Source organism: Struthio camelus, chromosome 3 (genome assembly GCF_040807025.1).
Source record: "Struthio camelus isolate bStrCam1 chromosome 3, bStrCam1.hap1, whole genome shotgun sequence".
Taxonomy (NCBI): domain Eukaryota; kingdom Metazoa; phylum Chordata; class Aves; order Struthioniformes; family Struthionidae; genus Struthio; species Struthio camelus.
Genome location: NC_090944.1, coordinates 61,482,612 through 61,496,132, shown reverse-complemented (window position 1 = coordinate 61,496,132; position 13,521 = coordinate 61,482,612). Strand labels below are relative to the sequence as shown.

The window sequence follows — 13,521 nt, the reverse complement described above, 5'->3', positions numbered from 1 at the left end:
TAAGGTACAAACCAGGCTCTACCATCCCAGCACAGCTATCTTGCATATTTTTGCTAAGTTTCATGACCAATGGGCAGTTTTTCACTTGGTCCTCCCCCTTCCCCCTGCCTAGTTACTACAAACAGCTCAGTGATACAACTCTTATGGTTATTGACACACACAAGCCTTTACATCACAGCCAAGGGTAATCCCTACAGAAGGACAACTGACAGATGTGTTATTCTGTGAATTCGCGGAATATCCATGAAACCACTGCTGGTATCCTTTTAAAAGGATAAAAGCTCAGTACGGACCTGTTGCTGTTCACATAAAAGTCAACGGTAAAATACCCAGCGTTAAAGTGCTGGGAAGTTCTTTCTATCCACATAGTTTTCTCCTGCTTCAGATTGACATAAATGGTCATACACAATTATGAGAGTACTGCTTAAGCCAAGTATATTTATGTGTGTGTGTGACAATGTAGTCAGAGGTCACAGAAAATTAAGAAAATTAATCAATTTGTAATTGATTTAATTTTGTTTGGTTTTGTCCTCTTTTTATTCTCTTTTTAACAGGAATTTATATGGTGTTGATACAAATGGGTTGGTACAAAGAGCAATAAATGCCTCAAATGCCTATGAAAACATTGCCAGTTATATTGAAGGAGCAAATAAAGCTGCATTGTTGGCACTGAACACAACAACCCGGGTCAATGATGTAAGTAATTTTCATACCAGCTTTTACTTTGCAATGCTTCAGGGGCTTTGGGTGCCTAAATGTGAAGAAAAAACAAAATCTAGATTACCTGTCAGCAGTAAAGTTCTCACTGCACATTTTGCTTTGTTTTTTTCTTGATTTAACTCCTACATGGCTCATTACTTCTGCCTATCTAAATTCCCGTTATTCTAAAATATGAAATAGGTTCCTCCTGTCCCAAAGTACAGGGTGATTCTGCTGCTCTGTGCTGTCACTCACATTGAGGTATTTCTGGGAATGCCCAGATAAATCTCTGGCCCTTTAGGAACACTGAGTTGGCATTTAGTGCTCTACTCCTCATACTCCACACAGCACGACGTGGTAGGAAAGGTTAAAACACCTAAAAGAACCGTTTCTCATAGAAAGTTAAAGTGAGGCAAACAGCACGCTTGCATGCTCAATGTAGTGCTGTGGACACTAATTTTGTCTACGGCCTTGCTGTTCTAAAATATTTCATATGTGTTTTTATATCTGTATAGTTTTTTATAAACTGTAATTTAGTTTATGGAAGGGACAGAAAGAGGAATTGGTTAGATTACAGGATTAGATTATTATATGGACTAGACTATTACCTGCTATCCGTATGGATTTAAAACATGACAAAATGTCAGGTCTAGACACAAATATACTGTGTTTTATCCTATTTTAAGTCAGAGATGATGGTCAGTTGCTTAAAAGAGGGTTGATTTTCACATAGACCTAGAAGCAGAGTGGAGAAAGGCCTGCCCCACACATCAGAACAACTGCACTCCCTCAGGAGGTGACTCTGGTCCCGATGTCCCGAGTGCATACAAGAGCTTTCCTACCGCCGAGCACAGGGGTCTGAGCCCTAAGGAGCCACGGGATGTCCCATCCAGCCCTCTGCTTACAGTATGCCCCGGGACTGCCAGTCCCTACTTAGTGCACGTGTTAATCACCCCTCTGAGGTGCCAGGAAAAATGAACGGTCACAGTGCCTAACGAGTAGCATAAATATTAGTTTGGCCACATGGGAGTTGAATAATAAAGATGACTTTTGTGCTTTCTGCATCATTGTTACTCAGTTTAGCTGCCTGGAAAGCATACATGTCCTTAAACTTTAATTGCAATCTAAAGAATACTTGCTTTTCAGATATTTTTTTCTAATCCAGTTGCCAATCTTCCATGTTGACAAAGAAAATGAAACTGCAGTGACTTTGCAGTTATTTATGTGAAATAATGTGTTGTCTACAAATAAACATAACAAAAAACAACATTTTGATAAGCATAATTCTGACTTTCTTTTTCGAAACGTGCTTGTAGGCTGCAGTTGGAATTGATACTCAGATAATTTACCACAAAGGTAAAAGTGAAGAACTTCTCAATCAAGCCATGGAGCTACAGCAGACAGCAGATGCCAGTAAATAGACATCCTTTCTACTTTTCCAGTCAGTTTATAAATCATGTTAAAAGAGATTTCAAAAGCATATCGCTAAGGCAGAACTACTGTTGTTACAGAATAGTGTACTCATCAAAATTAGCATACAAAGTATTCGAAACGGCCAAGGGCACAGTTTGAGTAGTTCGTGTGTGGTCATCCTGCCAGCTGCTGAAACTTTATTTCATTTATAAAAGGACCATTTCAGATATAATGACTGTTCAGATATAACGATTGTTTAAATATCTGATCCTGCAAACAGTTGTTCACGGGTAAATAAGCTCAATCAACTAGTTTGAAATCAATTCGCAAGAATCTAAGTGCTCAGAAAGAACGGATTTATCAGTGAAGGACAATAATAAATGTTAAGGGATTGTGACTTTTTTTTCACTGAAAAATGTATGAAAGATGTAAAATTCTAGAAAAGTCCACTTCAATTTTTCAGGACCTTGTGAGTTCCTTTAAACTTCTCCCGTATACCTGTTGCAGCTATTCTCAGCATTTCTGGTTTAGGAAAGAGCGATGGTGCTGACTGAGATACAGATCTCCAGATTTTTCTGAGATGCTCTGTGGCAGGTGAATAATGGCCATAAGCTACAAGGTTGCTTTTCAGTTTAGATCATGTGAAGTCAACAGTGCTAGTATGCCCTGTATTAAAAGAGGCCACAGTATACTGTCTACAGTGTAATAAATCCGTAATATGAGACAAAAGGTTAAAAATTTACCTTTTTTAGATGCCACTTTGATGCCATTCAATTACACCTCCTATTCCTTCCCCACAGGTAACGATTTAACCATTGCAGACACTAGCCAGCATGTTAATGGAACTTTTGCCAGAATGAAGGCTCTACAAAGCCAACTGATGAGAGCCATCACAAAAATGCAATCGGCAGAACCAGGTTGTAAGAGGAACTTTGTCTTTATGATGCTTCAGCTTAATATGCTTAAGAGCATATTTTGTCTTCGCAAAAGGCCTATGAAGTTGGTACTAAGATTTCAGCCCTGGGGGGGAGGCCTAAAGGAATCTGACTGAAACTATGAGACCTAGTCAGAAAATTTCCAACTTTAAAACATTCATGATGAAATTGTGTACTTTGCCATCTGAAATGATTTGCTTTCTTGATCCCTCCTTACTACAACAGTCTTCTCCTATGTAATTCTCAATCTTTTTACAGACTTAGAGAATCCACAAGTCTGTGGATTTATTGCACTGACAGACAAAATCTAATTTACATATCTATCATACCTGACAAGTAGAGTATTTGGGAGGTAATTATTGGCAATCTTGATTTACAAGATTTCACCATAGTTTTTCAAAAACAGACATCACAGAGCATGCAACAAGCATGCCCTAAGGTGTATGAATCTCCATGGTAGACATGGTCAAGAATTCTTCATTAACCTCAGCTAAGAATGGCTGGGTTTTACTTCCAATACATTATCATGTACAAAATGCCACAGTTTTACAAATACGGCAATTGGTAATTTCAAAAAATTTAAAAGCAACAAAATGTCCGGTATGAAAAAACAAAACCTCTTCAGTTTCTTGGGTTTCTCTCCTTGAAAAAAATTTTCACTAAAAAATGTCAACAAAAATGTTCATTTTCTTTTAAAAAATTCAAGGAAAACAACGGGCTGCTTCATCTCTTTTCCAAAGGCACTGGCTAGATAACACACATCAGAATCCAAGAGTACTGAAAAGATTAAATTGTTAACTATTTCGAATGATGAGAAAATGAGGTTTTGGTAAATTTTAAGAATTAATTTAACAGTACACCATAGGAGGTTTTGAACATCCCCTGTGGAATTAAAAAGAAAACCAAACTACCAAGGTTGGGTAGGTTCCCGTCCTGCAGAAGGTAAAATCCCTTTAGTTTTCTCACTTAGTTCTAAGTATTGGCTATAGCTCGCCTGCTTCTTTGGCAGAGTTTACCTCTTCTCATTCCCTATGTATTTTGCAGCGGATGCTAGACAACGTTTGGAGCAAGCTAAACTGAAGACTGCTGAGGCAGTAAGTGCTACTGTGACAATAGCACAGGCTACGACACCCATGGATGAGAATGTGAGGATCTGGTCTGAGAACGTGCAAGACTTTAAACAGAGTTCATCTGCGTATGACAGGGCTGTGCACTCAGCTGGGGATGCAGGTATTGTGACATCAGTTTTACTATTCCTTAGTGTCCAGATCACAACATCATGTTGTAGGTATCATTTACATAACACATTCATTGCATATCATCTTATAGCATTTTAAGTACTGGAAAACATCTCAAAAAGTAGCAGCTGCCTAAATAGAGACTCGACTTTTCCAAAAGTGACTTAAACACCCAGGGGCTGAAGTGTTAATTGACTTCTAAGTCATTTTTATCAGGGTACCAAAGCCACACTGAAGGGCAGACAGCTTGTCTACATACATCTTGTTGTTATGATTGACTCTTCAGTTAATATCATTCTGTTTGTAACATGGGGAGGCATTTGAAAACAGGGCCCTTTTGTCCTCAGTAACAAAAACATAGAGGAGAAATGGTCCCTGACTTGATGAGCTTGTAGTCTAAACAAAGGGGGCAAAGAGGGATTAGGGAGGAAGTATAACATTCAAGCAGGGTGATTACTGGACAAGCTTGTAAACTTCACATTAATTCCACTTTTATTACTGGGGAGAAGGAGGAAGGGTAGAAAAATGGGAGGGTTTGTTACGAAAAATTTAAGGTAAATAAAAAGAAACTGAAGAAGACTACAGAACTTAAATGAAGAGGATAGGAAAGAATGGAAAAAGAAGCAAGGAGAGTTAAACAGAAGTGAAGTGACTACAGCGAAAGAAGGAAAAGAACAATTAGGAAAGAAAATATCCAGAATAAAGAGAAAATATCCAGAATAAAAATTGCTTACAGCTACCAATATTTATTATTCAATGTACTGCTGGCTCTGCTCAAGAGTCTCACTGCTCCCAAGTTATTTAGCGCTAGGGGAACTAGAATTCCAGAACAATAAATTTCCTGCATAGGTTTGATGGTATAGCTGATGATGATGGTATACCATCATCTGCAGCCCTATTTAGTGATGTTTTGCCTCCTGAAAATGCCTCACAGGAGGTCCATAACTCCTTTGGTTCTATTTCTGGAAAATCTGAATCTCAATTGTACTGCCCCAAATCACTTCTCTACAAGGAGCTTTGCAGCTTGAGTGCCATTTAAAGCAAATGGTCTTATTAGTATCATGCGTGATGTTGCTTCCAGCGCCCTAGAGCAATAACGCTATAAGGGCAGCAAAACCCTCTAAGCTGGCCAATATGAACTGCCTTTGAATAAAACTTGCACCTGACTTTTGTAAGGGTAAGATGTCTTGGATGCACAGTCTGAGAACACTCCTTGTTTTGCCACTGCATAGAGAACTGATGGGCTTCAGGACAAAGAATATTAAGGACAGTTTGGAGAGGAAAACAAGAAAAGGAAAAAAGTGTATGGAAGGTTATAGTCAAGGCATTTCCTTCTTGACAGCTCCTGATGTATTCTTTTTGTATTTTATTACTGGATAAGACTCCTTATCCTTTCTCATCCTCAGCTTCATCCCAAAAACGAAAATAAAAAATCAATATTTTTCTATGTTGAAGAATGCCATTATAAAGGATAAAGAGGAAGAGATTTATGGGGAGGCTTTTGTCATAGTACTAGTTTGCTACTACATACTTGCTAGTTTGGTGTTTTCAAGATATAGTTGTATTTCAGGTTTAATAACCCAAATTTCAAATAGAGGAAAAGCCAGTTTTTTAAGATATCAGAGCATACACTCTGCTGCCAATTATTAAAAAAAGATATTGCTAATAGAAATTTGCTAAGTTACTTTCAGAGTTTGCAATTTTTTACTTGAAGAATAATGTGGGTTTTTTTACCAATTTATCCAGATGACATGGAAGATTCATTTCAAAAGGCAGAGAAGACTTTACGCAAATTGACTATTATACTGTTAGTTTTTAAATGCAGAAATTTTAATGCCTTCTGGAATTAATGTATTGCAAAGAATTGCATCTCTTTCAGGATTTGCTAAATTGATGGCACTTTTAATATACAGTCAAGCAAATGTACACAGTAAGCTTTACAGGGAATATCTGATTACTGACCCCCAACAGTTCTACATGGCCCACTCCTCCACTGGACTTGGGAGAGTAAAACACAAAAGAAGAGAGCCAAGCAGAGGGCAGGACTTTGGCAAATACAGCATCTCACTCTATCCAAAGAGAAGTAGGCCTTGCAGGACTTCATGGGATTTTCTCATACTCTGTGTTGCTCTAAATGAGGCTGCTTCAGTATCTATTCAACACAGAACTTGAAGCCAGGAAAGGTGACTGGAGGCAAATCTTTCTTCTTTCTCTTCTTTATGACCTCAGTACAACTCAGGATTAGCTCCTCCACCCATCTCTCTTCTGTCTTTTCACACAAGAGTAAAATTATGATGGGAGGACCATAAGAGCAGGTGGGCACAAGTTTACAGTCCCTAAAATATAAATGAAAACCCTACAAATGTGGTCTTAGCATTTACAGAGGAGCAATGTCATCAAAAATTAGCTATTAATGTTATTTCTTTCTTATATACATGCTAGTTGTACCTCAATTTAATTAAAAATGAAAAATGAAGTGATCTGGAAGTATCTTTCAAAAGGTAGCATGTCAGTGGAATCTGATGTGATGATACTGGATTATAATTAAGGGTGGTTATTTCTCTTTCACTGTAATTTTCCCGTCTATTTATCTTTCTGGAAATGGAATTCTCCCCTTTGGAACACAACAAAGCGCCTCCACTTTCCTTTGACAACAACCCCCTTCCCACGTGCGCCAGCAATGAAAGCCTGGAGGTCTAGGGCTGATTGATTTACCCTGGCCAATGTAGGTATGGTAGCTGAGAAGTTTACCACTCACAAGGGTTGGGGCAGGCAGTAAGTACCTTTCAAGCTCACAGGCATCATCAGCTAAGGTGCCCCACCACCGTACAGCACAGGCTTGTTAACTACGATCTGAAAGCAACAGTGTTTCTGTTAATACAGTGGGCTGTGAAGCGTGCACAGACACGTCACCTGTTCAGCTGTTGCTGCTATTTGGGAGAGAAGCCCAGCAGAGAGCTGAGGAAAATGACCTCTTCAGCTCCCCTAAAATGAATCTGAAGAGCTCATGAACCAAAGCTCCTAGATCCAATCCTCAGATCCGCCACAGATATCCAGTGAGATGCTGAACAAATAATCTTTCTGCTCCAATTACCCTATCTGTAAAATGGGGTTTAACATTTATCTACCTTGAAGAAAGATGAAAAGGTTAAATAGATTAATATTTGCAAAGCTCCTTGAGGAAAGTATTCCAGACGAAACAACACAGTAGCACTTAGAAGTTGCACATGCAGTTCCCTTTGTGCAAAGACAACTTCTTTCCAAAAACTTTCCTAATACTAGACCTTAACAAATCAACACCCTTTTTGAAATCACTGCTTTTCACACGCTGTCACTTATTTCCTAACTGCAGTGAAGAAACTTACAGAAGTCTTCCCTCAACTCCTGGACAAACTGCGCAGAGTAGAACAGAAGGCACCTGCAAATAATATTTCTGCCAGCATTCAGCGGATTAGAGAGTTAATTGCTCAAACCAGGAGTGTAGCAAGCAAGGTAAAACTTTTGGATCTGACATTCAGTTACTAGAACTAATAATCTAATGCATTTTATTAGGCGCTCCAATTTCTTGGTCTATCTTAGTAACCCAAACCTTGACATTATCTCCTCCCAGCAACTGGATAAACACAGTATTATGACAGTCATTAAACTTTTTACAGTTGCTATTTGCAAGCAATTAACATTGCCATGGTATTCCTGGTCGACTGTTGCTACTGTGGTAGCAACTTTAATTAAGTAATTGGCACCGTTATTAATGATGGTCATTGTAGCAGAATCATTTAAAGCTGAAACTAATCGTTCACTATTCAACTGGCAACATTAGTTACAAGCAGTAGCAATTACGGCAATTTAATGCAAACCTTTGTTAGTTTACAGTATTTCCTTTTTTTTCCTTTTGATTTTCTGCGGGATAGAAGACTCTCTGGCTCATACACATTTAATAGAGAAAAATACTGTCATTGACACATTGACAAAATTTGAAGGATTTTTTCCATAACAGTAACACTGAGGTTGAAAATTAAAACAGTGTATTTGAGATGATTCAGAGAAGCAGAAAATGCACTTTACTATTACATGTTCACAATGTTGGAATATGCTGCGCACATACATCACTTCAAAAAAGCAAAATTTAGTCAGTACACGCGCAGTGCTTGATCTTTCTTTAAACATATTTCAGCACTCAAACATACACTGCTTAAACTCTGAAAATATTCCTTTAGTTACGTTAAAGCATTCTGAATCAAAATGAACATTTTTTAAAATTTGATTGCTATCTCACATATTTCACTGTAATTTCAGTAATAAAACAGGATTAATCGTGAACAGAAAATTGGCCATGCTACTTCCAAAGCAAAGAAATAAATTAGGGGTAGAAGTTTTATAGCTATGTAAAATTTTTATTATGTGCCATGCATAATGATGTATCCCTGATTCAACTAAGCATATGTCTATGTCCCACTGAAATTTAATTTACATTAAGAATATGCTTAAGTGCAGTTAATTAGGCATTTTAATTAATTTTAAAATGAATTCCCTTCATCTTCTTTACAATGTTTTCCATAAGTGATTGTGATAAACATACAGTAGATGCCAATTTCACTCTTGTAGTAAGAGAGGCTGCTGGCCACGTATTCTTGCACGTTTACCTTAAGTGATGTCTCCAGGCAGCAATAATGTGTCTCACTTAGCACACTTGCAACTGCAGGTCCAAGTGTCTATGATGTTTGGAGGTCAGTCAGCTGTTGAAGTCAATCCAAAGATCAACCTGGAAGAACTGAAGTCTTTCACCTCCATGAGCTTGTACATAAAGCTTCAGAAAGATGACCCACAACTGGCAGCATCTCCAGACAGATTTGTTTTGTACCTTGGAAACAAAAATGTAAGAGAATAACACAGTTAATTTTTATATAAAAAAAGAAAAAGTGGAAATCATTGTGAAGGTTATTTGTTCTTGGTTTTTCCTCTCACCTTTTTCTCCATGTCTCAAAATAAGAAGTGCCTACTATATGTCTTACTCATGCTGGTCATTGATTTAGTGACATGCTAAGAGCAAGGGCTTCTGAGATTCCCGTCCTTGAGACTTCTCATCCCAAACAATGAAGGATTCCTTTAAAGCAGCAAAATTAGTTTGCCTATGCAGTGTGCTGCTGCTGAGACTGTCACTGTTGCGATCTATACTTGCCAATGCAGATTCCACATCTCTAGGTTCAGAGGTCCACAAGACAAGACAATTTCTTTGCCTGTGTCTTCTGCTGCTGCTGTTGTATACTCTTGTACATCACTACTTTGAAACACGTAGAAAGGGCATATACTCTCACCACCAGGTGTAAGTGCTGTTTGACCACTATTATACTTTGGTTCCTGAAAGAAGAAAAATCACATCTCTCAGAAGCCAGGTATAATCCTGGTAAACCATTAATCAAGAAGAGTAAAGAGGAAGACTTTTCTTTTTAAGCTTTTCTAGAAAGAAACCCCTCTTGGCAGAAAATTTAATTAGAGTGCATGATACCTAGGCTTTTGGACAAAATGTTTCTTTCTATACCCTACCTATGGCACTGCACACTAAATACTGATGAACAGCTTCCAATTAAACATGACACATTTCAGTCAGAAAACATCTTATGACTTTCTATTTACCTCCATCAAAATGGATATGAGATAAAATTTCAGAGGACAGATTTTTTCTGTGCAGTCCTAGCTGGTGAAGCAAAGCAATTAGGGAACGAAGCTTTTGCTCGTCAGTTATATATTAAGGCATCATTTTGTCTAATAGAGCCTGTCCTTTACTTTCTGCATTAAATCTCTTTCAATGTTGTAGCTCTGACATCTTTCTGCATTGCTGTTTGTTTTAGGCAAAAAATTACATTGGTCTTGCAATTAAGAATGACAATCTTGTGTATATTTATAATTTGGGAGGCCAAGACGTGGAGATACCGCTGGACTCCAAGCCAGTCAGCACCTGGCCTTCTTACTTCAGCATCATCAAAATTGAGAGGTAAAGTGCCAATGTACGTTTCTCCAAAATCATGCAATTAATAGAAAAAATCAAACAGAAAGAACTGTCCATCAGTAGTCTAAGTGTCTGGTCCTACTACTGATGAAGTAAATGGAAATTCCCAGTGATTTTAAAGAACCAGGACCCAAGGGGCCATAAGGAGGAAGAGAAAGTGTCTACAGTTTCTCTTTCTCTCCTCCCAGACTACCAGTCTTCTAATGGGGAAATAAAAACCTTTCTTGGAATTGGGGGCTTTTTTTTTTTTAAAGTCTAGCTTGCAAATGCAAACATGAACAAGATGAAAATTTCTTCTCCTCCAATTCCTCTCTACAGGATTGGAAGACATGGCAAAATGTTTCTAACTGTGCCTAGTCTTAGCAGCACAGCTGAAGAAAAATTCATCAAAAAAGGAGAGGTTCTCGGTCCTGGTTCTCTCCTGAATTTGGAACCCGAAAATACTGTGTTCTATGTTGGCGGAGTGCCTCCAGATTTTAAGGTTGGTCAGATAAATACCCTATATTCAGACTTAAATAACATAAACCTATCTTGCTGGGACTCCCCTTACAACACGGAAATTGCTAATAAATACGATGTCCACGTTCTGTCATTTTTCATCCTGGGACTACATCTCCTAGCCATGGCCAAAACTACCACTTTGTCTAGCACATGTCATACAGTAAGAAGATGATCAGATTCATGTTAGTGGCCATTAAGGTTTTTCTGAAAGGTACTAAAACGGAAAAAGCTTGTTGGCTATTACGTAGTAGCCATAAACTAAGGCCTATTAGCCCAGCATAACAAAGTGTTCAGGCTACCAGGTTTTTCCAGTGCTAATGAGTCCTTGACGTTTACAATTTTTCCTCTACAGCTGTCACAAAAATAAAAAAAATGTATTGCTAATATTAGCACTGTGTGGCAAAACAGTAATAGAGTGATCCATCTGAATGTGAATTATCATTGGTTAAAATTGAGCCTTACAACGGCATGAAGACTTGCCCATGTAAAACATGTCTGAAGACTTGTGTGAGGCAGTTGCTTCGGTCTAGTTCCTAGTGAACAACATCCATCTCAATTCAGTCAGCATGAATTAGCACCCCAATTACCTGCTTCTGTAAACATATCAGGTCCTCTTTCAGGATCAGCGTCATAAATTGTTATGAATGATCTCTGCTCCAAAGATTGACGTGGCTGAACGATAAGACTTTAGAGGATGCTACCCTTCCTCACATTGTAGCAGGTGCTAAAAAGCTGAACAACTGTTCCACAAGCAGCCCTCCTAACAATATAAAAACAAAGATTAACTCCATGTGCTTATGTATACCTGAGCTTTTCCAATGCCATGCCCACCAGATATACAGCATGGTTCAAATTTTGGATTACTGAGCCCCGGGAATGCAATGCAGATTGCCTGGGGATAGGACTGAAGACTGAATAATAGTTGCACAAAAAAAAAGCAAATAATCCAGCCATCCAGGTCTGATCCAGAGCACAGCAGAGAAAAAAGGAGGAAAAGAGAAGGAGAAGGAGAAGGAGGAAGGAGAGGGAGAAGGGAGAAGGAAAAATGGAGAAGGGAGAAGGAGAAAGGCAAGGGAGAAGGGGGAAGCAGGATTCATCAATTCAAGCATATAGGGCTCTTCTGTAGGAATAGATACCTCATGTTTTCATTTATTAACATACAGTGGTTTTTTTCCTAAAAGCTAAATGTTTTTGCTTCATCATTATATATTTTGTAAATATGAAATGTACCACTCAACCATCGGAAAGTTTCATGCTTTAAAAAATTTAACAGAACAGTAAAAGAAACAAAAGAAAAAAGCAAACATGATCAGTTTCCAAAGCATAGGCAATATGCTGCAGATGCATTTTCTCTTACAGCTGCATATATATGGTCTGCATTTCTGTATTGCTATTATTATTCTATTATAATCGAAATTGAAATAATTAGAGGACAAGGAAAAGCTACTGGCAGTGATCAGAGTATGAAGTATATAAGGGGTGTTAATATCGCACCTGTTCCACAGGGCAGAGTATTTTAAGGATAAAAGAATGATCCACTAGCTCTGTCAGCTTTATTCTTTTACATTTTCCTTTCACTAATGCAGCTATTTAAATCCTATTTGCAGTGACCTTTGTTAAAAGAAGAAGTTTCTATATCCTGCTAATACTCAGTAGATATTATTTGAAACAGTTAGCAGGATATAGAAGTGCCCTCTATTTTAAGTGGTTTCTCATTTCTCTCTCTTTCATCATGGTGTTAAATTATTTTTCAGGCAGAAGAGGATATCTATACATTAGACAGGAAATATCTATTGAGAGAGTCCCATACGTCGAGCAAGATCTGGGATTAGTCATGTAACAGCAAGATCTTAATTCTTTTCCCTTTCTCCACCAAGTGTGCTCCCTTTGAAACTACAACGAAAGTTCTTGTTTGCAGTTGCCTTACCTAAACTGTTGTCCTCACTGCACCCCATTTTAACTTACAGCAAAATGGCCATATGCCGATAAGGACTGCAAAGAATACTCCAAGGTAGCATCATCCCATTCATTTCAAAATATGAAGAGCTCAGAGACAAGAGCAACCCCAAGCACAAATGGTTTTTTGACACCCAAATAAAGAATGTGACCTTTCCCCTTCTGCCTATCTTTGCTCTCTGCACAGCTCCCTCCTAGCTTAAACCTACCTGGCTTCATTGGCTGCCTGGAACTGGCTACCCTGAATGATGATGTGATCAGCTTGTACAATTTCAAGCGCATCTACAACATGAACACCGCCACATCGCCACCTTGTGCCAGGTAGGAGACAGATGGTCCCAGAGTTACTCTGCTCTGGTTAGCCTGTTGAGTTTCTACAAAGTGCAAGTCCTAGTATTTCATACTTTTTTTCAGAACGCAAATCTGAAGATGATATTGACTTGTCCAAAAAGAACTTTGCCCCTTCAAACTCCTAGTCCCATCAACAAGTTGAACTTATTTATTTGCTATTGCCTATCTACATTAACCTTCTCCCAAGCTTGCTTATGCCTTCAAAACGGAAATTTGGCACATGTCTGCCCTGTGTGTTAGCTGGGGCACAGCCCAGACTCCCTCATTATCCACACTGCTAGCCCAAGGGCAGGACTACTCCTGACTTGTACCCTGTCCCAGCAAGCGATATGGCCACAGTTAGCTCTAGGGGGTGTGGCAAACTTGAGTGCATTTCCATGCCTTGTGAACAAAAACAGCATAGATGTCAAGATGTCACCTT

The 13,521-nt window shown here is 38.5% G+C and overlaps 1 protein-coding gene across 2 annotated transcripts in view; it reads left to right on the top strand.

Moving 5' to 3' along the window:
• Nucleotides 1-13,521, top strand: part of LAMA4 (laminin subunit alpha 4) — a 109,035-nt gene that overhangs the window by 69,793 nt on the left and 25,721 nt on the right. The window contains exons 14-22 of one of the 2 annotated variants that reach the window (XM_009682494.2): nt 555-696; nt 2,016-2,112; nt 2,913-3,029; nt 4,092-4,277; nt 7,638-7,777; nt 8,988-9,161; nt 10,135-10,277; nt 10,611-10,773; nt 12,937-13,070. In XM_009682494.2, coding sequence (XP_009680789.2) covers nt 555-696; nt 2,016-2,112; nt 2,913-3,029; nt 4,092-4,277; nt 7,638-7,777; nt 8,988-9,161; nt 10,135-10,277; nt 10,611-10,773; nt 12,937-13,070 — 1,296 coding nt within the window. Of the gene's footprint in view, nt 1-554; nt 697-2,015; nt 2,113-2,912; nt 3,033-4,091; nt 4,278-7,637; nt 7,778-8,987; nt 9,162-10,134; nt 10,278-10,610; nt 10,774-12,936; nt 13,071-13,521 lie in introns of both variants that reach the window. The other variant, XM_009682493.2, reaches the window with a different exon arrangement.